The sequence below is a fragment of the Gracilinanus agilis genome, chromosome 4 (genome assembly GCF_016433145.1).
Source record: "Gracilinanus agilis isolate LMUSP501 chromosome 4, AgileGrace, whole genome shotgun sequence".
Taxonomy (NCBI): Eukaryota; Metazoa; Chordata; class Mammalia; order Didelphimorphia; family Didelphidae; genus Gracilinanus; species Gracilinanus agilis.
This window is the reverse complement of record NC_058133.1, coordinates 422,769,693-422,795,669: the sequence shown is the minus strand read 5'-3', so window position 1 is coordinate 422,795,669 and position 25,977 is coordinate 422,769,693. Positions and strand designations below refer to the sequence as shown.

The 25,977-nt window shown below is 38.3% G+C and overlaps 1 protein-coding gene across 1 annotated transcript in view; it reads right to left on the bottom strand.

Moving 5' to 3' along the window:
- Positions 1-5,450: 5,450 nt before the first annotated feature.
- Positions 5,451-25,977, bottom strand: part of SYTL3 (synaptotagmin like 3) — a 101,140-nt gene continuing 80,613 nt past the window's right edge. The window contains exons 9-13 of the mRNA XM_044675732.1: positions 23,708-23,842; positions 17,265-17,443; positions 13,871-13,973; positions 9,677-9,847; positions 5,451-6,046 (exon numbers count right to left, since the gene is read on the bottom strand). Of these exons, the coding sequence (XP_044531667.1) occupies positions 5,978-6,046; positions 9,677-9,847; positions 13,871-13,973; positions 17,265-17,443; positions 23,708-23,842 (657 nt within the window). The 3' untranslated portion in view covers positions 5,451-5,977. The remainder of the gene's footprint in view (positions 6,047-9,676; positions 9,848-13,870; positions 13,974-17,264; positions 17,444-23,707; positions 23,843-25,977) is intronic.

Genomic DNA, 25,977 nt, shown 5'->3' with positions numbered 1-25,977 from the left:
ATGAGAGAGAAAGGGATTCCTTCAGCCAAGTGAGCAGAGCACAGAGCCAGACCCATACCTGCCACACTTTCACCAAAGCAAAGCCCCAAAAGAGCCCTGCAGTGTGGGTCTCAGCCAAATTTATCCCCTAAGCCTCTGTAAGTCAAATGAGGACATACTTAAAAGGATGATGGGAATGTAGCTCAGGTGTGGCAAATTTTCCACCTGTACAGGATGCTTGAGGAATTGGATTGACCATTAGCATTTTGACAGAGTAGTAAATAGGGATTTTTGTACCTAAAGCAAACATCATAAATAAACAAAAACACATTACCAGGAGGTGAGAGGGAAGGAGGAGAAACATATTGATATGGATTTAGAGACAAGATCACTGTTAGTGATGCTACCCACCTCTCTCCTCCTAGGCAGAGGAAGAAGGCCATTAGATGGCTTCCTATGGAAACAGACCTGAGCACCTAGTTATCAAGAATAATTAGTTGTTTCTTCACACTTCCCTGATTACTAGGGAAGAGTGTGTAAACGTTTATAGCAGCCAGATCCTTGAAGCTAACCCCACCCCCAAAAACCTCAAAGCATCACGTTAGATCTGGAAGAATTTCTAGGGGTCATTTCATAATCATAGCTAGCATTTCTATGATGCTTTACAAATACAGTATTTGTCCTCACAAAACCCTGGGAGGTGGGTGCTATTATTATCTCTGTGTTATAGATGAGGCAACTGAAATAGATTTTTCCAGTCACACAGCTAGAAAGTTTCTAAGGCCAGATTCCTGATTCTAAGTTTATTCACTGCACCCCCTCTAGCGACTTCTATCCCAACTCCTGGGTTTTGCAGAGGACTCTGAGATCCCAGAGAAGGGAATTTTCATGTGGAAGGCTCATTCAACTCTAATCAATTAAGCTTGAGCTTCCTTGAAGTCAAATGGAGCTTGAATCTCAGAGTTACAGACTGTTAGAGCTAGAAGGGACCTCAGAGACCACTTTACCCAGCCCTTTTATTTTACAGAGAATGAAGCAGAGACCTAAGATTAATATTAGAGCCAAGGCTAGGCTCTGGTTCTCCCAAATCTCAGGCAATCCCACTCTTTCAGTCAAATTTTACAAATCTGGCTTCCTTGTGGGTGTCAGGTGAGTGAAGATACCAGCCCTTTCAGGGAATCAGCTACCAAGGCCCCATGACTCAGGACAAGCCACCAGGTAGAGTAAGGATCTCTCCTTCATTTTCCCTTTCCATATTCCTTGCAGTATTTCAGCTCCCTTTTTATATGTTGTCTTCATTCACTAGAATGTAAGTTCTCTGAGGACAGGGGCTATCTTCCCAATACTTAGTACACAGTGATTAACACCTAAGTGTTTTATCCCTCCATCTATCAATTTGTCTTGTTGTCTATCTGTCTTTCCACCCACCCACCCACTAATCCATCCATCCATCCACCCATTTATCCATCTGTCAACTGGGTTTTTGGGAACCCTAAGTTTGTACCTGTCCCTTGAGAACTTACTTTAAGGGAAGTCCCAGACTGACCTTGTTACAAACTGAGCAATAGACCTTAAAGTATTTAATGTCCCAGTTTATGTAGGACTAGTAGACATAATCAAATGTTTCTCCCATTGTATCAAAGTCCTCTCCCAGGTAGCCCTGCACTTGGCTGGACTCTTTCTTTAGTATCCATTGTAAAGCATCTGCCTCTCCCTGATAATCCTGTCTTGAACTTCTCATTTCCTCTAGCCATTGTAAAGCCAATCAATCATACTTCCTTGTCTTTAGTTCCCCAAAAGGTATATAAGATCCTCATTCCCTATTGTTCTTTGAAGAATCGGCTTTGACTGTGATTCTCTCAGAGACACTGTTCCCAGAGTCCCAGAACCTTTGGCTCTATGTGTTTTTTTAAGTGCTTGACTCAGTGTGGCAGCCACATATTAAGGACTTGTCTCTTTCATGATTAAAGATTTGGTTTTATGACTACTTTAGTGGTTCTGTGTTTTTCCAAGTTGACACATCTATCTATCCATCCATCTATCTATCTATCTACCTATCTAGCTATCTAGCCAGCTATCTACTCCCACATCCACTCCCCACCCATCCACCCATCCATTTATCATTCCATCCATCTATCCTTCCATCTTCCTAACTATCTAGCTTTGTACCATTTGTCTATCTGTTAATCATGTCCATTTGTTCCACTCACTATCTCTATGACTTCCCAAATCAAGGGCCCTTTCTCTGACCAATATTCCCCCATATAGGTTGTCTCCCCTTTTAGTGGGAGCAATGTACTTAAGTCCCCAGGCTGTTCTAGAGCAATAATTGACTCAGAGAACTTAAGACTCAGGCTATTGACATCACTTGACCACATTTCATATGTGGTCATGGCCCGAATATAAAACAGCCACAAGGAGCTCCAGGGACTATATTAACACTTGACCATGATGAACAACTCAGGAGAGTTTTCTTTAGGCGAATCAGTGAAAGATATCCTTGATGTATTTTCTTATATAATATTCTCCCATATGCAATATGCAAACAAATATCCTTTTGTTAACTGAATGACCTATGCATGATCATTTTAATATCAAACCTAAACTAATAGGAAATTGGCTTGAATCAAGTCTGGCTAATACAGACACAAATTATTAAATGTAAACTTTGGGGCAGCTAGGTAGCACAGTGGATACAGTACCAGGCCTGGTGTCAGAAGGACCCAGGGTTCATATTTGCCTAGTGTTAGTTAAGGCTCTGCCCGTTTCTAGTTTCTTTAAAGCAAGCCACATCAGATTCTTGGCAGTTGTGTAGTCTTCTAGAGTTAGAAAAGTGTCTCCTCTCGCTGCTCAGAGAGGGAGCAAACCCGAATCCCAGCTCTAGGACATTATTTGTTAGTTGTTGTCATTTTCTTTGCGGGAGTTAGTATTCAGGGTATTCATTCATTCAATCAGACAGACAGACAGTCAGTCAGTGAACTATTCCTGAAACTTTGGAACCTGCCTTAGACCTGGGGCACATGTAGGACCCTTTTCTCATTGCTGAGTTCCTTTCAGGTCCTCCATTTTGGAGAAAGGCCAAGGTTGGGTAACCTTTATTACCCTACTGGCATTGCTACTGACTTTCTGGGCTTCAGAACTATTTTCAGAAGTAGCTAGATGGCTCAATGGATGGAGAGTCAGACCTAGAGACAGGAAGTCCTGGGTTCAAATTTGACCTCAGATATTTCCTAGCTCTGTGACCCTGGGCAAGTCACTTAATCCCCATTGTCTAGCCCTTATCACTCTTCCACCTTGGAACCTGTACTTAGTAGGGTTTAAACTTTCATTCCTCAAACCACTTTCCCTTTAATTCCCTTTTGTTTGTTGTCTTCTTCCAGTAGAATATAAGTTCCCTGAGGGCGGAAACTATCTTTCCTTTTGTTATTATTTGTATCTGTACTTAGCACAGTGCCTGCCTAGCATATACATAGTAAATGCTTAATAAACATTTGTTGCCTTCTCCTGACTACCAAGGGTCTACTATTTGCAAGATACTATACTGGGAGTGGAAGAGGGAATATAGAAATAAATTTGATTATTTTTCTCAGGAAATGAATTTACAATCTAGTAGGGAAGCTCATGGATAAACAAAATACAAATTAGAAAAGGAGTGTATTTAGAATGATGAAATTAGGAAGAAACAACTTGGGGAAGAGGGCATTCCAAAGAAACTTCCCATGTGAAAAAGTAGACTTTTATTCTGAACTTAACACCAAATAAAATGATCATTTCCAAACACATAGTAAGTAGAACAGAAAAGAGAATTGTCCATGAAATTGCAGATTTCTACTATGCAAAGCTTTCTTCCCTTAAAGTACAACCAAAACTACTAAAAGTAGTTTTCAAAGCTGTTCTGCTAGACTCTGCTTTTCTGGCCTTCTATTCTCTTCCCTCCATTAAAAAAAAAAAAAAAAAATACCTTAATCATCTCCCCCTTTCACTCTTCCTGCCTTCTTTCCTTTCTTTTTCTTCCTTTGTGTCTTTTCTTTCTTTCACTATTCTATCTCTGGAAAAAGAAAGAACCATTGTGACAAATATACAGTCAAGATAACAAATTCTTTCATTGGCTGGGTCCAAAAATATGTCTTATTCTCCATCTTGAGTCCATCATCTCTCCATCAAGTGATGGGTGGTATGCTTCATCCTTACTCCTCTAGAGTCAGAGTTAGTCATTGCATTGGTCAGAGTTCTCAAGTCTTTCAAAGTTGTTTTTCTTTATAATAAAACAAGTACTTTTCAATGAGTTTGGGGATAAGGCTCTCCAGATGTGACAATAAGAAAGATTTGGCATATTAAAATATGCACACATAATATGACATACTTTTTTGAGGCTCTCTAATATTTCAACAGGTACTTGAGAAATATTGATTGAAGGATTCACCTTGGGCATTTACTGTTTGAGTTACCCAAACTTGTGACGATGGCAGACATGCCTGGCTATGCTAAGATGACTGTCCTGCCAGTTTCTAACAGACAATAAGACTTGGAATTTGCCGCTTGCCTATTGGCCCAGAGCCATAAAATTCTGGGTGGGGAGGAAAGAATGCCAGTTTGATTCACCTTGCTACCAGTATCTCTGTTTAGAGAGCAGGTAGAACTCTTTCCCTTCTTCCCACCTCAACCCTAAGTCAAATCTTAATCATTCAAAACACAAATATAGAGTCTGTAGATTTTCTAATTCTCTAGTTTCTCTTCTCCCCAATATCTACCATTTTGAGGCTATGTAGCAAGGTCTAAGAGAAAGATCAAATCAAAACAATAATCTTAACATTTTTCCAGTGCTGGGGGAATTGTTGGTGGATGGAAGAGATTGCACTGGTGGCAAAAGCAAGAATGTGAATCCATGAGTTCAGATCTTTGTGAGTTCATGAAGAGTCTCCCCAAAACTTTTCCCCAGGCTCATCACCCAGATGGGAAGGCAGAACAGCTGTGCATCAGGGGTTGGGCTGGGACACAGTTGCTGGAACTTTTGTGGTGGTGGAGGTTGTGTATTTACTAGCATCTGACATTCTTCAGATGCTAAATATTAAGAAGACCCGGTGGTAGAAATTTGCCCTGGGGGTGTGGAAAGAAATCTGAGCTTCCCATTGACTGAGTCAGTGTTGAAAACAAGAATATGAATCATATGAAGATGAAATTTAATAAGAAAAAAATGTAAGAAGTATCCTGAAGTAAACAAAATCGAATTTACAATATGGGGGAAACACGGCTAGATTGTGGTTTATCTGAAAAAGATTTTTTGGAGGGGGGGTGTTGAAGGGATTTAAGTTCCTTACAGAATTGATATGCACCAGGGCAGGTGGACAGCTCATTGGATAGAGAGCCAGGCTAGAGATGGGTTCAAATCTGAGCTCAGACACTTCCTAACTATATAGCCCTGGGCAAGTCACTTAGTCCCAATTGCCTAATCCTTACCACTCTTCTGTCTTGGAACCAGTATTTAGCATTGATTCTAAGGGGGAAGGTAAGGGTAAAAGAAAATGATTAATATACACCAACAGTGATATTGCAGCTTGAAAAAGCTAATTCAATCATGTGTGTTCTGCCCTGGTCAGCCCATATATGGACTACTATGTTCAGTTGGGACTATACATTTTAAGGACATTGACAGGCATATCCAGAAGACGGTAACCAGAATGGTAAAAGTCTACGGGATCATGTCATATGAGGAGCAATTGAAGGAACTAAAGATGCTTAGTCTGAAGAAAAGGCAAGGGAGACTCTGAGTGTCCAAAGAACTGTCCCTTGTTCTACTCGGCTTCAGAGAGTATAATTATGGTCCATAAGGAGCAGCAAGCCTGACTTAGGATTGATATTTGAAGAAAAAAATTCCCAGCAATGCCAAGGTGGAAATGGTAGCCTTGGATGGGTGGCATGGCTCCCTTCTTTCCTGATGGTCTTTGAGCAAGGCTGGATGAACCTTGCAGGGTATGTATATTTACAAGGAGGTTCTTCTTCAGGTAGAGGTTGAACTAGATGACTTTGGAGATTTCTTCCAAATCTGAGATTCTGTGATTCTGTGATTCTGTAAGGGAGAAAGAGAGAAAAAAAACCACAGTATGAATCAGAATCAGCCCTGGGGGATTAAAGGTGTGCCCTCATTTATGGAAACTTGCAGAGCTTTTGTCCTGGAGCAAGAAAATGAAGGAGTGGTCAGGGATTGGAGCTTTGATTATTTGGGCCTCAGCCTTCCCCTGAAGGAAGCAGGGAGAATGAGGATTCAAGAACAGAGGTTGTAATACCCCATCTCCATATTGAGCCTTGAGAGACTATGTACAAATCCTTGACTCTAATGGTTTCCTAGGAGGTAATAACTTGTTTGGACAAGTAATAGTAAGAGAGCCCAGTTTCTATAGAGCTAAATTGGCATATTTCTTGGCCTCTTCTAATTTCTTTATGGGAAGAATATATTTAAAAGGGTGCAGAGCAGATTTAGAGTTTAGGGTGTGGGTGAAAGGAGTAATGTATAACACAAAGCTTCACCTCTCATTCTCACCCCCCAACTCTTACTTTTTTTTTTCCCCTTTAGTACTGGCCAGCAATTTTCATACTTGTGGAAACTCCCTCCAGGGATACAGATAAGTTATCTTTCTACAATTTATAGTCTTAAGGAGTTGCCTGGGGGCCCTGAGAGTTTAAGTGATTTTTTTTTAAACCCTTAATTTATGTGTATTGACTTATAGGTGGAAGAGTGGTAAGGGTAGGCAATGGGGGTCAAGTGACTTGCCCAGGGTCACACAGCTGGGAAGTATCTGAGGCCAGATTTGAACCTAGGACCTCCCGTCTCTAGGCCTGGCTCTCAATCCACTGAGCTACCCAGCTGCCCCCGAGTTTAAGTGATTTTTATTCAAAGCCATACAACTAATCTGTGTCAGAGACAAGATTTGAACCCAGGTCTTCCTGACTCTAAGGTTTTATTTATTAACTGTGCCTTTTGACTTCTCACAAGGTTCTCCCCTCCAAGATTTAAAACAATTGAGATTTGGGTGTCTTTTCCATTTTACAATAGGAACAAAGGTTCAAAGGCATGTTGGACACCAACCTTCTTCTATGAAATAAGAAGCATCTCCCCCACCCCCCATCCTTCCCTCTCTGCTTTGAAAAATAATTCCCTGATGCTTTAAATTCATGAATCTACTCCATGGCCCACACCTCTGAGCTCTGGCTTTTTTTTTTTATTCTGCAAGGCATGAAACAACTTGCTCAGTGACATGTGGAAGAGAACCACCTGGGGTGTAGTGCTATGAGCTAGAAGATGAGAGAAAAGGGGCTGCATTTAGTTAGCTTCCATAGCTAGAGGAGTTCTCTCTATCACTGGAGTTGTCTTTGTTGGGTCAACCTGGAAGAAGCCTGTGTCCGCTTACACCACCAATCCAAATAGTTTCTTCTCTGTGACCTTTCTAACTGATTTGAATTGTGCAAGTTTCGCTTCTTTGCATGGAAAACATTCCTTTGCCTTTGCCCTTTATGAGTTATGAGCAAAGTATTTTCTCACTTCGATGACTCTTCTGTCCCTAGACAAGTCTTTGTGAGTTTAGTCAGCATTTAATTGGCTCTCAGCACCCCTGGCCCAGAAAATACCCAGGACACCTTTACAAGCCCCAGGCTTAATGAATTCTACCCCCTTTGAAATGGTGGCCCGGTCACTATTTGAGATTATAAACCAGAGCCTCTTATCTTTGTCCTTTTTCATTTTGATGCTAATGTTTATCTATGATCTGATCATGGGCTAATCTACCTAAACACAATTGATTGTGAAATGACTTAGGTGCCAGAAACCAGTCATTTGCCACCTGGTAAGGTATCATTTTTTTATTTTTGGTTAATATTATTTAGAAATCTTCACACTGGACTTGGAGTTTGGAAGGTAAGAGCTCAACCCTTCATTAGAAACTTATTGGTGTGTGAGCTTGGGCAAGTCATTTAACTCTGCCTTAGTTTCCTCCTCTGTAAATCTAAATCCCTAGGAAAGATGATCTTCTCACACTCCCAAGCTACTGTTAACAATTACACAGCTGATCCTGAAATAACTGCCTCTTGAGTTCAATATACTGTACTTGGTCAAGTTTTCTAAGGATTATTAGCTCTAATTAGCATTTCATTAATGTGTAGAGTGAGAAATTGGTATGTATTCTCAAGTTATTGATATCTCCAAAAGCTAGTAAAAACCTGGTTTACCCCCTCCCCCCCCCATCCATTTCTCTTCAAGCTCCCCTCAAGACAAGATTACTCTACCCTTTCCCCTTTAGGACAAAGTCTTTTGAATTTTGGGGGGAATTTGCCTGAGGCAGGAGTCCCAGGCTAGGCTGTTCTTAGACCCTGAAGTACCCAAGATCAAATCTTGAGTATCCTTTTGTCTTAGAAGTCTCTGCTATTATATCTGAAGCTTCTCCCCAGAGGTCAAACCCCACATTGGACGGAGCCTCACATCAGCCCCTCCCAGATAATCTGGTCCCCAAACTCTTCTCTTTGTCTTGGTCTCCAACTTCCAGATCATTTCTTTAAAATGTTAAAATGCTTGAAAGTACCCCCCCCCCCAACCTATTCTCCAATTTCTTGAATATGTGAATTAGCTCAAATGGGTCCATTATAAAGCTATTTAGTATTCTGAATCCAACCATTGTAAAGATATTAAAACCCCTTCATGGAGGCTTAATTGTATCAGGATTCTCCTATAAATAAGGGATTTTTCTGTGAATTTGGGGGCATTTGTCTTGAGTCTATGGCTTGAGACCTTGGCCCTCCATTTCTCTCTCTTCTCTTTGTCTTTCTCTTTCTCTCAATTTTCTCAATTTCTCAATCTCAACTCTCATTTTAAGTGATGGCTTTCCCTGATCATATTTTTGAATAGTTGTTAAAGAGGATGTTTCAAGGTCCCTTTAATTTCCACTCCACACAATTACTTGAAAGTTATTGTTCTCGGGTATATTTGAGTGTGAACTTCAGATTATAGCAACTAAGTAGAACAAGTAGAAGAGTAAAACCTCAAAGGCACAGAGGAGTGGATCGAATGCACCTTGACTTCAAGGCCTTCTCATGCCTGTGATTCCAGACTGTGGATTTCAGGAATTTCAGGGTAGGGTGGGGTAATCAACCTCAACCAATATTGACTAACTTCAACTGAATTTTGGAAGGAGGTTCAGGAAATTGAGTAAGGTGCCAAAAGGAAGTCTTCAACAGGAAACACTGTCGTGGGCACTAGTGTGGTAGAGATCCTTTACTCTCCCACAGTTTATTAATCAAATTTTTTAAATGCCCTTGCTGAATTATGCCCTCTTCATTATCTGTCATCACACTTAGAGTGTGAACTCCTGAGGATCTGGGTTAGATGTCTTTTTTGTGTATTTTATAATGAATTTACTTTTTTTTTTCCAAGAAAAAATGACCAAGAAGATATTTAAATGTTTAAACAGAGCCTTGGCAAGGATTGTTTTTTTCAAATCACAAAGTAAACTGGCTCTGTAAAATCTTAACTCTGATGTCTGCCAGTTTTTAGCATTTCTTCCCTACAAAATTCAAATCAGAGTCCTAGCCATAAGATTTCCATGAATGATTGAGATCCAACCTTTTTCCAGTAAAGTTTTCCATCCCCCCTGACTCCTGAAGAGTTAGTTTTAGGAGAGATTTTTCCTACAACATTGAATTCGGGGATCACCTTGGCTTTGAGCTGATACCATTGGAATGATTGTGATGCCCTATCTTCAAAGTTCCAGGACGCCAGAGGAATCACAACTTCTCCAAGAAACACTCTCCGAGTGAGTGTTCCCAAGTGCCACACGGAGACCTGAAGCAGCCGGGTCTGCAGCTGGGAATACTCCACGCGATACTGCAACACAAAGTAATATGGAGGAATGACTTCCACCTGTCCATTTGCAGCCAGATAGACACACATACCACCACAGACCTCTCAACGCAAAGACTAGTGCTGAGAAGAGAGAGAAGCACAGGGAATTGTTGGAGTTTCAGGTGTGCTGTCAGAATATAGAGAGAAGCTACCTGGGGCCTGCCTGTACAATGACCCTCTAAAGTACAAACATTCTCCTTGCTTCTCAGGTGTCAAATTTCCATTCCAGACCCAAATAGTCAAGCTCTCAATTTGGAAGAAGCAGAGGTTTACTGTACTAAGTCGGCATCCTCTGCTTTAAATAGGAGTATTTGTTCTGGCACTGTCTCCTTGAGTCTCTCCACCAGGGTGAGGTTCTTTCCTGGCAAGAAGGAGAAATCCAATTCCATCCAACAAGCATTTATTAAGAACCTGCTTGGGGGGGGGGGGGGTAGCTGGGTGGCTGGGTGGCTCAGTGGATTGAGAGCCAGGCCTAGGGATGGGAGATCCTGGGTTCAAATCTAGTCTTAGATACTTCCTAGCTTTGTGATCCTGGGTAAATCACTTAATAATCCCCATTGCCTAGCCCTTGCTGATCTTCTGCCTTGGAACACTCAGTATTGATTTTAAGACAGAAGGTAAGAGTTGTTTTATTTTGTTTTTAAACCTGCTAGGTACAAGACTGCTAAGAGCTAGGGTTTTATATATATCAAAAACAAAAACAAAAACCATTTCTTGTCCTCAAGGAACTTAATATTCTGGGGGAATCAAATATCCAAGCCAATAGCTTTGAAAGATGCAGTACGAGCTTATTATTTAATCAGTACAGTAATGTCACATGTTTGTGACCCTATTGGGGGTTTTCTTGGCATAGACACTAGAGTAGTTTGTCATTTCCTTCTCTAGCTTATTTGATGGATAAGGAAACTGAGGCAAATAGGGTTAAGTGACTTGCCCAGAGTCACACAGCTGGTAGTTCTGAGGCCATATTTGAACTCAGGAAGATGAATCTTTCTGACTCCAAGTCCAGAGATCCATCCACTATGCCTCCTAGCTGCTTTCAGACTAGAAATGGACAAATTTCCCTAATAAGATTTTAAAAAAAAAGGAAAAAAGATGGATTTTTTCAAACCATAGACCAGGGGGTTTAATTTCCACTTAAGTATGAACAAATGAAAAAGTATTCCTAAGCATTTACTATGTGGCAAACATTGTACTCAGCTCTGGTGTAATAAATACAAAAAGAAAGAGAGCCTCTGCCCTTAGGGAGTTTATCTCTATAGGGAAATGGTGGCCAGGGAAAAGATTTTTTAAGTTTAAGAAGTCACAAAATGAAATGATAAATTAACACAACAGGAATAAGGCAGAATTATTACATTTACCTAAGAGAAGGGATGTAGTATGTAAAATAAACCTTGTATAAATGGAGATTTTGAAACTTGGACTTTATCCCCCCTAAGTCCCTTAGTTTTCTCAAAATTTCCTTTAATCTCTCCTGCAGCTCCACATTTTCGTGGTCATGTTATTGTTTTATATTTGGCTGTAACTTCTCCCTCTTACTCTTTTGCTCTGGTGAGCAGGCTGAATAGCTAGGTCTCTTACTTTAGTTATCATTAATAAAATTTTATTAAATATAATATTGAGTTATTTGTTATTAATTTTAAAATCTATAACCTTCAGGTAGAAAGGAAACTCCTTGAGGGCAGGGACTATTTCATTTTTGTTTTCATATACCCCATGATGAGGCAATTAGTGCCAATGAGGCAGAGAGACAGTTCCATATGTTTAAAGGGCTGGGTCTGAAATTGGGGAGACCTGAAAATCCCACCTCTGAAATTTACTATCTGGGTAACCCTTTGGCAAGTCACTTTACATCTATCTGCCTTAGTTCTCTCATCTGTAAAGTGGGGGTAATAAAAGCACCTACCTCCTGGGGCTGCTATGAAGATAAAATGAGATAATATTTGTAAATCACTTAGCACAATGTCTGGCATATAACAGGCATTTAATAAATACTTGTTTCCTTTCTTCCTTTTTAAATTTTTAATTCCTTCTTTTTTTAAATTTTTTAAACTTTAAATTTAAAAATGTTTTAATTCTTTTTATTTTCAATGACTAGTAACTATACATAGTATATGCTTAAAAATGCTTGTTGATGGTTACAAATGAAGAAACTGGAGCTCAGAGATTTAAGTGACTTCACCATTGGCATATAGTTGATAAGGGGTAATGTTGGGATATAAAGTCATTTTCTGGCACTAAATACTGAGCTTTGAAGAAAGCTAGAGATTCTAGGAAGGGAGGGTAAGGATAAGGAGGGAGTGCATGACAGACATGGTGGACAACCAGGACAAAGGAAAATGGGAGATGGAGCCTTAAGTGTGAGGAATGGCAGAAAAGGGTGGTGCTGAAGAGTTCATGGAAATGAGTAATGTATAATAAGGATAGAAAATCCAATCATTCTTCCAGATGACAGTCCTTCAAATATCTGAAGTTTGGTATAATATCCTTGCTAAATATTTTCTTTTCTAGCCTCAACCTCCCTGGTTCCTTTAACTGAGTCTTGGATAGCAGACATCTCTGATTGAAGAACACAGGAAGTAGAATCAGAGAACAGGACTCCTTCATCACAGGAAGGGGAATGTCCCAAGGATGCCGAAGGACTCACTTGACTGCATAGCACAGGCTTCCCAATAAGTCCCCTGCCCAGGTGACTTCATTACCTAATCAACTCCTTGTTTACAGATAAATAAGGAGCAGATCTCCACCCTGCCTGTGACAAAAGCCAGCCCAGTGATATGTCTTTAACCCTGTTGGACCTAACCAGTTTCATAGCCTGAGGGAGAGATGGTTTTGTAGTTTTAAAATCTGACTCTTCTGGGAGGCCAAAATAGGAACTATTTCTCAAAAAAAAAAAAAAAATCCCAATTCTGTATTAATTTTTCCACACAATATTCTTCCCAAAGTGGGGAATACAGAACTGAACTCCAGATGTGGCTTATTGGAGAAGTGAACAGTAGGACTAGAACCTTGTTCTGTGCTTCTCTTAACAAAAACTAAAATCACATTCGTTTTTAGGTTTTTACGTTATTTTGTTCACTCATTGAATTTGTGGTCCTCTAAAAACTCAATCTATATCACACAAATTGTTGTCTAACCACACATATCCCCTATCTATCTTGCACTTACGAAGTTAATTTTTTTAACCTGTGTACTGATTTTATTAGGTTTTATCTTACAATATTCCAATATGTCAAGATCTTTTGGGATCTCACTTCTTCCATACAATATATTAACTAATTAATTAATCAGTTTCCTGAGCTTGGGTATCCCATCAGGTCTAAACATACCTAATTGCTTTATAATCTAGCCCATATCCTTCCATTGAGATTATTGAAACCTGGGGTGTAATGACCTTCACAATCTGTAGAAAATTTCAATAGATGACACTTAAATTCACAGAACCTCAGTTTATGGGGTCAATAATACTTACCCAACCTCTTCCATAGGATGGTGAGGAAAGCACGGTGTGAAGTGAAAAGTACCATATCTATGAGCTGCTATTCTTATTAACATGTTTCTCCATTCACACAGTATACTGATTGAGAAAAACTCTATGACATTCATCAAGATTCAGTAAGTCAAAGGAATTTTTTTTTTTCTAATTTGCCCCTTGCCCAGTTCAGAGATGGATGATGGGGTCCAGTTAGGATCTCTTTTTCACCTTTTTTTTTTTTTTTTTAAGAAATCATTAGCTAAACATTATTCCCAGGTTCAGTGGACACTGAACTTTTCCTGAACAAAGGCTGAACTCTATTTTTACTCCAATTTGCAACTTATTGACAGAGGTTGAAAGATATCTATAGGATGGTTGTACATTTGGTTTTTGTGTGTTGTTGCTTTTTTTAATTTAACTGACTCATGGACTTGTAAAAATCTATTAATTTGATTTTTGACCTTGAAGATATGGGGCCTAGAGCAGCAAAGAGACCAGATCCTTTGAATGAAAGTTGACCCTGTTAGTACCTTCAAAGTCTCCTGAAAGAGAGGATCCACGGTGTTCTTTTTGACGCTGGTCTTTCGCTTGGCCTGAGAGCCTTTATCCGGTAGCAGATAGGTTTTTATATAACTGGGGAACCAAAGAAGGGGAAAAGAAAGAAAAAAGTCAGGATTCTTCTACATGAGCAGACCAAAAAAGTTGAACACCAAGTAACAAATGGTGAACCATCTCCCCCTTCCTTCACCTCTTGTCCTTTGCTTCTTTTCTATTTTTTTTAAACCCTTACCTTTCATCTTAGAATCAATACTGTGTATTGGTTTCAAGGCAGAAGAGTAGTAAGGGCTAAACAATGGGGGTTAAGTGACTTGCCCAGGGTCACACAGCTAGGAAGTGTCTAGGTCATATTTGAACCCAAGACCTCCCGTTATCTAATTTTTAAAGTGCATTTTGAGCTAAAGGGTATATAATTGGTGACTCTGGAAGCTGCATGTTGTTATCCCATACAAGCTGTTTTGAACCTTAAAATCCATTTGGTGTCAAACTTATTTTATTTTATTTTTAAATTTTATTTAATTGATTAATTAAGAGAATTTTTCCATGGTTACATGATTTATGTTCTTTCCCTCCCCTCTTCCCACCTCTCTCTCGTAGCCAACATGCAATTCCACTGGGTTTTACATGTGTCATTGATCAAGACCTATTTCCATATTATTGATATTTATCAAACTTATTTTAAATAAACTTTTTGAAATGCTTTCTAGGTAACACATGTGACCAGAAACATTTCATACCCTGCCTTCCAGCCTTCCACAGGGAAGGCACTTAGCACAGGCTCTCTGTTCTCCTCATCTAACACCCTTATCTTATGATTTTTTTTAAAGTGTTTTTAATGTTCTTTTTTTTTCTACCTTCCAGTCACTTCCCAATGACTCCCTTAGCGTTGACCTCTAAGAGACTCTTTCCATATGACAATGAAATAAAATTATTCATGGGCCATGCCTAACAACATATGCCTCATTTTGCACTGACAGTGCGCCATGTCTCTGACAAGAGGTGGAAGCATATCATGTAATTTGTACAATAACTTTAAGCTTGGTTAGTCTTGCACTCGCTCAAGACACTAGACAAGCCAAGAGCCCTGCAACTTTTATTATAATCATTATAATTTTACTTTGAAATAACAAATTTGTATCCTATCTCTGTTTTCTTATGGATGAAAAAAATGCCCTGTGTTAAAAATCCATCCTAGTATTTATATAGTGCTTCAAGGTTTGCAAAGATCTCTACACGTGTCGACCCATTTGATTTTCATCGTCCTGTGAAACAAGTACTATTATTATCCTCGTTTTACTGTTAAGGAAACTGAGGCACAGTTAAGTGATTTGTCCATGGTCACACAGCTTAGGTCAGGGTTTAGGTATGACTTCTGGTCTCTCCTAACTCCCAAGCATCCCTTTTTCCATTATATGATGCTGCTTAATGCTGGAAAGGTATTCACTCTGATAACACTGGATAATAGAAAGCAACTACACTGTGGTATAATCAAACATAAAGGACTTCTCTACTAGCAGCAATGCAGGGATCCAGAGCAAGGCTGAGGGACTCATGAGAAAGAAAACTAGCCACATTCAGAGGAAGAACTGTGGGGGGAGAAGCACAAAAGAAAAACAACTGCTTGAATGCATGGGCTGATGAGGACATTATTGGGGATGTAGACACTAAATGATAACTCTAGTCCAACTATCAATAATATGGAATTAGGCCTTGATCAATGATACATGTAAAACCCAGTGAAATTGTGCGTCAGCTATGGGGAGTTTAGGGGGGTTGAGGGAGAGGGAAAGAACATGAAACATGTAACTGGGAAAATGTTCAAAAGAAAAAAAAAGAAATCAAATTCCCAAATAAATAATTAAGGAGTATGGAAACAATGAATCCACAAGGGACTGGGATCCCCTTCTTCAACCTTCCCACCCCCACCCACCCAGAGGACCAAATGAGGGAAAACTGCAACCTAAGAGATTTGAGCAGATAAAGAAGAACTTGCTGACCACATGTTTACTGAGGAATGTTGTGGAATCTCCTCTGGGGGTTTTAGAAGACTATAAATTCTCATCTGTCTGGGAGTGACAATGCCTGGGGAGCAACAGTGAGGGAGGAGAGCCTGTTGGAGGTCCAGACCCACATATACACTTTACCCTCAGGCTGCAGCTCCTCTCTGGTTCCCCCAGGTCTCTCTTTACTCAAGCAGAGATGAATGGAGGAGCATAATTCAGAGCTCTGTCTTGCCAGGACAATAATGCTGAATCATTGGGAGGACTGGTGTGAGGAGCCAAGGGTATCCTCCACAGGTTATCATTCCAAAGGGAGCAAAGCCAGAAATGCACCCTGGAATTGTTTGGGGAATTCACACCCCTAAACAGCCCCCCACTCCCAGCTCATATGCACTGATTCATACCCCACCAAAATAGGTGCTTTTCCCTACTGGCACACACACCAACTTTAACTTAGAATTGCTCTCCCTGATTCCACCCACACTTTATCTTCTTCCCAATCTCTGTCCACAATCCCTCTGACAGAAATACCCAGAGACAACCTCCAACCAGAAGAGCCCATCCATTACAAATGCATGGAGGATGCCCGCTGGGTGAGGTAAATTAGTTGCTATTATGGGCAGCTGTAAATCCTTCTTAGGGTACCGGTTGCTTGTCTTTCAAATTGGTGTCCCCAAGGTTTAAATGTGGGGCTAGAATACTGAGGCTTCAATTCTTCCAACAATGACCTTCTAGCCACTAAAAAGGGGAAAGGTCCCTGCTATTTTTGAAAATCTAAGAGCTTAATAAGAGTTAATAAAACAGTGGAAGATATTAAGAGATATTAAACAGGAGTTTTCAAAGGATGGCCTGGGGACATCTAGGGTGCCAAGGGGTCTTTAAGATTAAAACTATTTTCATCACAGAAGAAAAACATCTGATTTACCACTTATTTATGTGGGTATATGATTTGGGGTTTGGGTTTTAAAAGATTACTCTCTTACAAAAATGAATAATATGGAAACTGGTATCCAGTGATAACACATGTATAATCCAGTGCAAATTCTTGTCAGCTCTGGGAGGGGGGGAGAAGAAGGGAGAGAGAGAAAATGAATCATGTAACCATAGAAAAATATTTAAAATAAAAAAAATGTAAATTAACTTTTTATAACAACACTGACATTTGATTTCTAGTATAATGAATATCAATAGATATAACTCATATGGACAAGTGCTATTGGCATGAGTGGCCCAATAACTTTTAAGAATATTGAGGGGTCCTGAGAGTCCTCATTTGAGAGCCACTGATGGAATGTAAAGGAAAGAGGTCGGGGAGGAGAGAGAGTATTTTTCCTTAATGTCAAATGAAAAAACAATAACGACTTACGGATTGCACTTTTTCTTCTTTTCTTCTCCAAAGGCTAGGTTCTTACAGGCTTTGATGCAGATTTCTAACATAGAAGCCTTAAAGTCATACTGAAGGGCAAATTCTATTTCTCCAGTTACATTAGCATTGTCAAAATTGCCCACTTCTGTACAGGTGCTGCTAATGCTTGCCAGGCTTCCCTAGAAAGCAGAAAAACTTTATTTTAATATAAAATATTAAAAGATATTAAACAGGAGTTCTCTAAGTATGGCCTAGGGATGTCTAAGCACCAAGGGGTCCATAAGATTATGGATGTCACTTAAATTCTTAAATTCTATTTGCCTCAGTTTCCTCTTCTGTAAATGAACTGGAGAAAGAAATGGCAAACCACTTCATTCTTTTTGCCAAGAAAGCCCTGAATGGGTTCACGACTGAACAATAATGACAAAAAAATGGGTCAATGGGTCATCCAGGTAATAAGTATCTGAGACTACATTCAAACTCAAGTTCTCCTGATTCCAGTTCCAATATTCTTTCTATCCTCCACACTATCTGGAAACAGAGACTTAAGCTTTTTTGTGTTCTTTTTTTTGTCTTTCCAATACTTAGTTCCTGGAACATAGTAGGCAATTAATAAATGCTATTTAATTGACTACGCCATCATTTATAACTATGCAACTGCCAGAATTCTGAATTCTGAAATTATCCTCTCTCTCATATTATTCATCACTAATTCCACCTCTTAAACATATTTCACTTTTCCTAAATGCTCCTTATTTTATGGCTAGTCTTGAGCTGCCAAGTCTCAGCCCCGAGTTATTACTCTTACCTTTACTCCTCCTCACTTTCTGCCAAAGAAAAAGTTAGAGAAAATCATGAAATCTGTGCTGGCTGCATCCCCTATAAATTTATTGTGTAATCCAAACTGAGCCCTCACTGCAGCATGGTTATCCTTTTTCATCTCTCTAATTGATTTACTATCCTACTCACCACAGTGGCTTTTCCAAATTTTTTTTCTCCCTCCTCAAATCTTCCATAATGCCTCTCCCTCTATTCTCTCAGCTAAGAAACTGACTTAATATTTCAATAAAAGAAAAAATAAGGCCATTTGCAAAGTGTTTCTTTTTTTCATCTCTTCTTTATTTCATCTTTCCCAGATAACTTTTACCTTTTATCTCTTACTTCCCTCATCTCACATCGATAGCAAAGGAAAGCCCTCTATATTGCACAAGGGATCCTATTCCATCTCTTCCACAATAAAAAGCACTTTTCCTACATGTATACATGAGTATATGACTTAAAAATAAAGAATGATATCATAAGTAAATTAGGGGAACATAAGTTTTTTTTCCTGTCAGATTTATGGATAAGGGAAGAATTTATGACCAAACAAGAGACAGAGTATTATGGAATATAAAATTGATTACATTAATTAAAAATTATATTTTAGTACTTTATTTTTTTCCTCAATTATGTGAAAAAACAATATTTTAACCTTCATTTTTAAAGTTTGAGTCAAATTCTTACCTTCCCTCCCTCTGTTCTTTTCTTCCCTTTCCCTGAGATAGCAAGCATATGTATAATAGTGTAAAACATTTTTCAACATTAGTCCTTTGGTGAAAGAGAATGCAAACAAGTGGAGAAATAGAGTGAAATACAGTGTATTTCAGTCTGCATTCAGACTCTATCAGATCTTTGTCTCGAGGCAGATGGCATTTTTCATCACAAGTCCTTGAGGATTTTCTTGGATCACTGTATTGCTAGGAATAGCTACATCATTCATAAATGTTCATCAAAGAATATTGCTGTCAACACATACAATGTTCTCCTGTTTCTGCTCTCTTTGCATCAATTCATGTAGTTCTTTCCTGACTTTTCTTAAATCATCTTTCTCATCATTTTTTATTGGACAGTAGTATTCCATTATAGTCATATCCCACAACTTGTTCAGACATTCCTCAGTTGATGGACATCTCCTCAGTTTCCAATTTTTTATCACCATAAAAAGAGCTGCTATAAATATTTTTGTACACACAAGTCCTTTCCCCTTTTTAAAAATCTATTTGGAATATAGACCTAGTAGTGATATTTCAGCATCAAAGGCCCTTTATAGTCCTTTAGATATAGGTCCAAACTGCTCTCCAGAATGTTTGGATCAATTCACTACCAGCAGTGCATTGGTGTTCCAATTTGCCACATTCCCTCCAGCTTTTATTATTTTCCTTTTCTGTCACATTAGTCAATCTGCTAGGTATGAGGTGGTACCTCAGGGTTGTTTTAATTTGTACTTCTCTAATCAAGAGCAATTTAGAACATTTTTTCATGTGATAGTAGATAGCTTTGATTTCTTCATCTGTAAACTATCTATTCATATCCTTTGACCATTTATAAACTGGGGAATGATTTGTATTCTTATAAATTTGACTCCTTTATATATTTGAGAAATAAGACTTTTATCAGCAATACTTGTAAAATTTTTTTCCCAACTTTTTTCCTTTTCTTCTAATCTTGGCTGCATTGGTTTTGTTTGTGTAAAAACTTCTTAGTTTAATATAGTCAACGTTATCTATTTTATATCCTATAATGCTTTCTATTTCTTATTTGGTTATAAATTCTTCTCTAATCCATAGATTACATCAAATTTAAAAAGGGTTTGTACAAATAAAACCAATGCAACCAAAATTAGAAGAAGAGCAAAAAACTGGGAGAAAAAAATTGTACAGCAAGTTTCTATGAGAAAGGCCTCATTTCTCAAATATATAGTGAACTGTGTCAAATTTATGAGTCAGAGCAGCTAGGTGGTACAGTGGATAGAGTGCCAGGCCTGGAATCAGGAAGACCTAGGTTCAAATCTGGCCCCAGATACCTTTCAGTTATGTGACCCTGGGCAAGTAACTTTAACCAGTTTGCCTAGCCCTTGCCCTTCTGTCTTAGAGTTGTCCCTACAACAGAAAATAAGGGTTAAAAAAAAAAAAGATTATGATTCATTCTCCAACTGATAGTCAAAGGATATGAATAAGCACTTTTTAGAAGAAATCAAAGCTATCTCTAATAATTTGAAAAAAATGCTCTAAATTACTATTAATTAGAGGAATGCACATTAAAATAATTAATAAGACAGAAAAGGAGAATGACAAATGTTGGAGGGAGTGTGGAAAAATAGGGACACTATTGCACTGTTGGTAGAGTTTGATCTGATCTAACTATTCTGGAGAGCAATTTGGAACTATATCCAAAGGACTAAAAAACTTGCATACCCTTTGATTTAGCAAAACAGCATACTAGGTCTGTATCCCAAAGAGATTTAAAAAAAAAGAAAAAAAAAGAAAAGAAAAGAAAAAGACCTCTATGTTCAAAAATTTTTAGAGTAGCTCTTTTTATGGTAGCAAAGTAATTGTTAACTCTAAATTAGTAAAAGAGAAAACAGTTTTTCTATAAAGAAGATGTTTATTTTCCAGAGAAAGAAAATTCAAAGGAAACATTTGTGCAGGTTTAGATAGACCCAAGCCCTAGAGAAAGTGGAAGTTACAGGTCTGGTTATAGTATTTCAAGAAAGAAGGGAGTGGATCTGTTAGACTGGGCAACATGGGAAATTTCTGCCTTGTATAGGAGAGGTTGTCAAACTTTTGGAATGTCCTCAGGTTGAGATTCAGATAAGATAAAGGGAAAACACTCCTTCAGGGCATGTTGACCTTTTCTAGTGGTCACAGAACATTGCAAAGTTATTTCCAAAACATAATCTCGCTGCCTTATCAGATTGATCCTGATATTCCAAAGCAATTATATACATCACAAAGGCCATTAGAAACTAGTTAATCTTTGACATTATTATGCTATAAAAAATGACAAGACAAGCTTTCTGAAAAACCTGGAAAGATTTACATGAACTGATGCAAAATGAAATGAGTATAACCAAGAGAACACTGTACACAGTAATAATAATATTGTATGATGACCAACTATGAATGACTTAGCTAGTATCCGTAATGCAATAATCCAAGATAATTTTAGGGGAGTTTATGAGGGAAAATGCAGTCCATCTCCAGAAAAAGAACGGATGGAATTTGAATGCAGATTGAATTATACTTTATTTTAAATTAAAATTGTTTTTATTGTCATGCAAAACACTTCCATATTGGTCATTGTTGTAAGAGCAAACTCATATATAACCAGACTCTGGAAATAAAACCATAAATACACTGATGTGAAAGAGGACTCTAGCAACTCTTTCTCTGGAGGTGGATATTCTCTGTCCTGTCTTTCAGGATTAGCCCAGATCATTATATTGCTGAGAGTAGCCAAGGTTTCACAATTGATCATCATCCAATATTGCTGTTATTGTGTACAATATTCTCCCAGTTCTTCTTATTTTGTTCTGCTTCGGTTCCTTCAGAACTTTACAGCTTTTTCTGAAATAATCTTGCTTATCATTTCTTATAGCAGAATACTATTCCATCCCCAACATGTACCACAATTTGTTCAGCCATTCCCCAATTGATGGACATCCCCTCAATTTCTAATCCTTTGCCACTAAAAAAAGCTGCCATAAATATTTTTGTACAAGTAGGTCCTTTCCTTTTTTTAATTTTCTCTTTGGGATATAGACACAGTAGTGGTATCACTGGATCAAATGGTATACACAGTTTTAAAGCCCTTTGGGCACAGTTCCAAATTGCCCTCCAGAATGGTTGGGTCAATTCTCAACTCCATCAACAATGCATTAGTGTCCAAATTTTGCCACATCCCCTCCAACATTTACTATGAAACATACTTAAAAAATTTTTTTAGGGGGCAGCTGGGTAGCTCAGTGGAGTGAGAGTCAGGCCTAGAGACAGGAGGTCCTAGGTTCAAACCCGGCCTCAGCCACTTCCCAGCTTTTTTACCCTGGACAAGTCACTTGACCCCCATTGCCCACCCTTACCAATCTTCCACCTATGAGACAATACACCGAAGTACAAGGGTTTAAAAAAAAAAACTTTTTTTTTTTTAATCTTTACCTTCCATGTTCTATTTATTCTTTTTTCTTTCTTTTCTTTTTTTTTTTTAAACTTAAACCCTTACCTTCAGACTTGGAGTCAATACTGTGTATTGGATCCAAGGCAAAAGTGTGGTAAGGGCTAGGCAATGGGGGTTAAGTGACTTGCCCAGGGTCACACAGCTGGGAAGTGTCTGAGGCCAAATTTGAACCTAGAACCTTCTATCTCTAGGCCTGGTTCTCAATCCCCTGAGCTACCCAACTGCTGCCCCAGGATCCCTTCCACCCCCCACCCCCATTCTACTTATTCTAAGGCAGAAGAGTGGTAAGATCTAGGCAACTGGGGTTAAGTAAATTTCCCAGGGTCATATAGCTAGGAAGTATTTGAGGCCAAATTTGAGCCCAGTACATCCCATCTCCAGGTCTGGCTCTTTCTCCACTGAATTACCTAGCCCCCCCCCCCCCCACCCCCAAGCATACTTTTCAAACTTTCTTTTTTCTTTTTTTTTTTCTGTTTTCTTTTCCAAAATAACTAATATGGAAATATTTTCCATGATCACATATTTATGTCAAATTGTTCACTTTCTCAAGGCTATTGATATAGAGACTCTCTTTAGATTTCTCTGGAGCACACAGAATGTCTATTCCCTCTTCCACATTGATAGATTTTCCCACTGTTTGCAGACAGTTAAGCATGTTAACAGTTAAGCAAAACTTGACAGATTCACAGAACATCAAAGTTGAAAAAGACCTCAAACATTACCTAGTCCAACTGTATATGAATAGGAATCCCATTCCAGCTAAGTAGGTAATGAGCATTTATTATGTGCTTACTGTATGTCACACATTTTATGCCCTGAAGTACTGGGGATATAAAAAAAGCAAAAAGATAATCTCTGCCTTCAAGGAGTTTACATTTGAATGGAGGAAGATAATATGTAAAAGATGAGCTGAAAATAGAGGATGGGGTTGAGGATAGTGATAAGAATTACTTGGGCAGGTGACAAAATCCTTAGGATCCAGAAGCATAGGAATAGTTAATACTTTATTAAGGTTTTGCCACCTTCTTGTCCTAACATCACACAATGCAAAGTCATTAAAGTCTTGGTGTTAGGTACATTTTTTGTCATTATCATATCCTTCTTTAGAGATAAGGAAACTAAGACTAAGAGAAGTTGTCATTTGTTCAAAATTACATGATTAGTCAATGTTAGAGCCTAGAAACCTAGAACCTAGACGTAGAATCCAGGTCTTTCCGGGGCTTCGAACACTGTACCACATTGCCAGCTCATACTTCTATTAATGTGGCCGTGGGGAAGCAGAAAGTTGTTTATTGGTTCCCTACTGAGAGAAAGGCTCACTTCTAGGTTTCATTTATGATGTGCCAGTCTATACATCCAACCATATCACAATTACATCCTTTATATCCAGTTCGACATTGTTATGATATTCATGTATCACATGCCAAATATATTAGATTAAAACTCACACGTTTGATGCCACCAGAGAACATAGGGCTATGAGTAAAAGTAGGTGAAATATTTTCTTGCTGCAAGATGGGATTAATAAAACTTTCATCATTCTCTTGGTTGCCAAGTTTAAGATGATCTGATAAGCTGGCAGTCTGAAAAAAGAAAAAAATAATAACTGATCATAAGGTTTGCTGACCTGTTTGCTTTTGTTGGAATGGTCAGGATGAGCTGACATAATCTATGTATAACCCATTCATCAACATGCTAATAAAATGAATATCTTGGAAAGTAGCAAATGGGGGAGGTTGGAGCAGAAGTGGAATCATTGCAAGTATCTATAAATCTCCCATCTAGATAGAGGAAATGAAAGTTGAGTTTAATATAGATTAAATATAGTCAACTACACAGGACTTTAACTTCCTAAGCGCCTGATAAGAATCACACTAGAAACAAAGAATTTGATGAATTCTTGATTCATTGAAAATTTCATCTCTTAGAAAAGTCAGTGTGATACAGTAGATAGAATACTAAAGTTGCAGTCAGGAAGACCTAGATTCAAATCCCACTTCTAGAATTTCCATTAGGCAGTTAGTGATGCAAGACTGGAATTCACAGGGGAAATATATATACAGAGAAATGACCATTAACGCCATGGAGCTGATCAGATCACCAAGAGAGTACATAAAAAGAAGAGAGTCTAAGGTAGAGCATTAGAGAATACCCTCAATTAGGGGGTGTGGCATGGATGATAAGAGAGCAAAGGAGACTGAAAGAGCAGTCAGATAGGTAAGAGAACAGAAAAGGAGCCCTGTCACAAACACCCAGAGAAGAGAGAAAATATAGGACAGGTCAGTCAACACTATCAAGTGCAGTGTCAAAATCAATTAAAATGTAAAGCTCTTTGAAACATAAATACTATTATTTTTGTTATTGTCATTATCACATGGCAAAGAGGTAAACAAGGATGAGATGTGAGAACAGACTATTATCAGTGTAAACATTATCTATAGTAGAATATTGATAAATATATGGTTTAATTTTTTATAAAAATCTCTATTCCCTAGAAGCAATCAAGACATAGATTCAAGACTTTTCCATATTTTAGTTTTAGAAGTTCTGGAACAAGAAGAGGAGGAATAATAGCCAATAATGACCCTCTCCCTCCTTTGGTCACCATCTTAGCATTTCCTGGTGAAGTAAACACTAAACAATGTCTCAGAAAAAGAAATTAAAGACTTAGACTACAGTCAAAGTTCAGTAAATCAATGATAGGTCACAAACTACCAGTACAACCCTACTCATAAACCTAACAAAATTATTGCTTGGCAAGATGGTCCAGTAGAAAGAACATTGGTCGTGTACTAAGGGACCAGAATTTAAACTCTGGCTCTGCCACTTACAAACCATGTGATTTTGTGCAATTTGTTTCCCCCAGGGTTTCAACTTCCATAGATCACAATAGCTGAGAAGCTTATCTTCAGTCCCTTTCCCATCCCCATTTCCATTTGCAGCTCTGCTTTTTGAGCAATGGACTGCAAGTGAATAGAAAAAATCTTGAGTCATGTTGAGTTATCTGGTCTTGAGAACATGGAAGATTCCAATTATAGGTACGTATTTTTTGATAATTCTATTGGATGCTGTTGAGCAATCTCAAATTCCATATTGCCTGGACATATTCCCTATTACCTATTTAAAATGAAGATTAAATTTAAAATAAAAATATAAGGATGAATCCACCAGGGAAATCTAGTCTGACAAGTATTGATGAATCTTTTGTATTCCCATCTTAGAATATATATTTGGCTTCCAGTGATTGAGAAAGTGAGTTAAAATTGGTCTATATTCCCAGTTATCATGATTGATTCACAGAGTAACTTTTGGCAGGTGACTCAAAATTTCTGTGTTTTTGTTTACCCAACTGGAAAGTGGACACCAGTGCCATTTACCTCACAAGGATACTGAGACTTATAATTAATTTTGGTGTGATGTTTCAAGATTCTTCAATTAAAGTAACTCTGCCATTATAATATAGTGTCAGTATAATAATAAGACCTTTCTAATTGAGGAACATCATGGTATAATTGCAGCTTGACAAGTGTCCTATTTAAAGGTGTGTTAGTTACATTTTAGCCCAAATAATAATTATTTAGCATTTATAAACCATTCTGTGTTTATATGTAACCTGCTTTATAATTGTTTTGATCGTCCATTCTTCGCCATAGCAATCTCCCCATTTTATAGCTGAGGATACTTGCAGAACAGGTAAGATGTAGACATCGTCTAAATA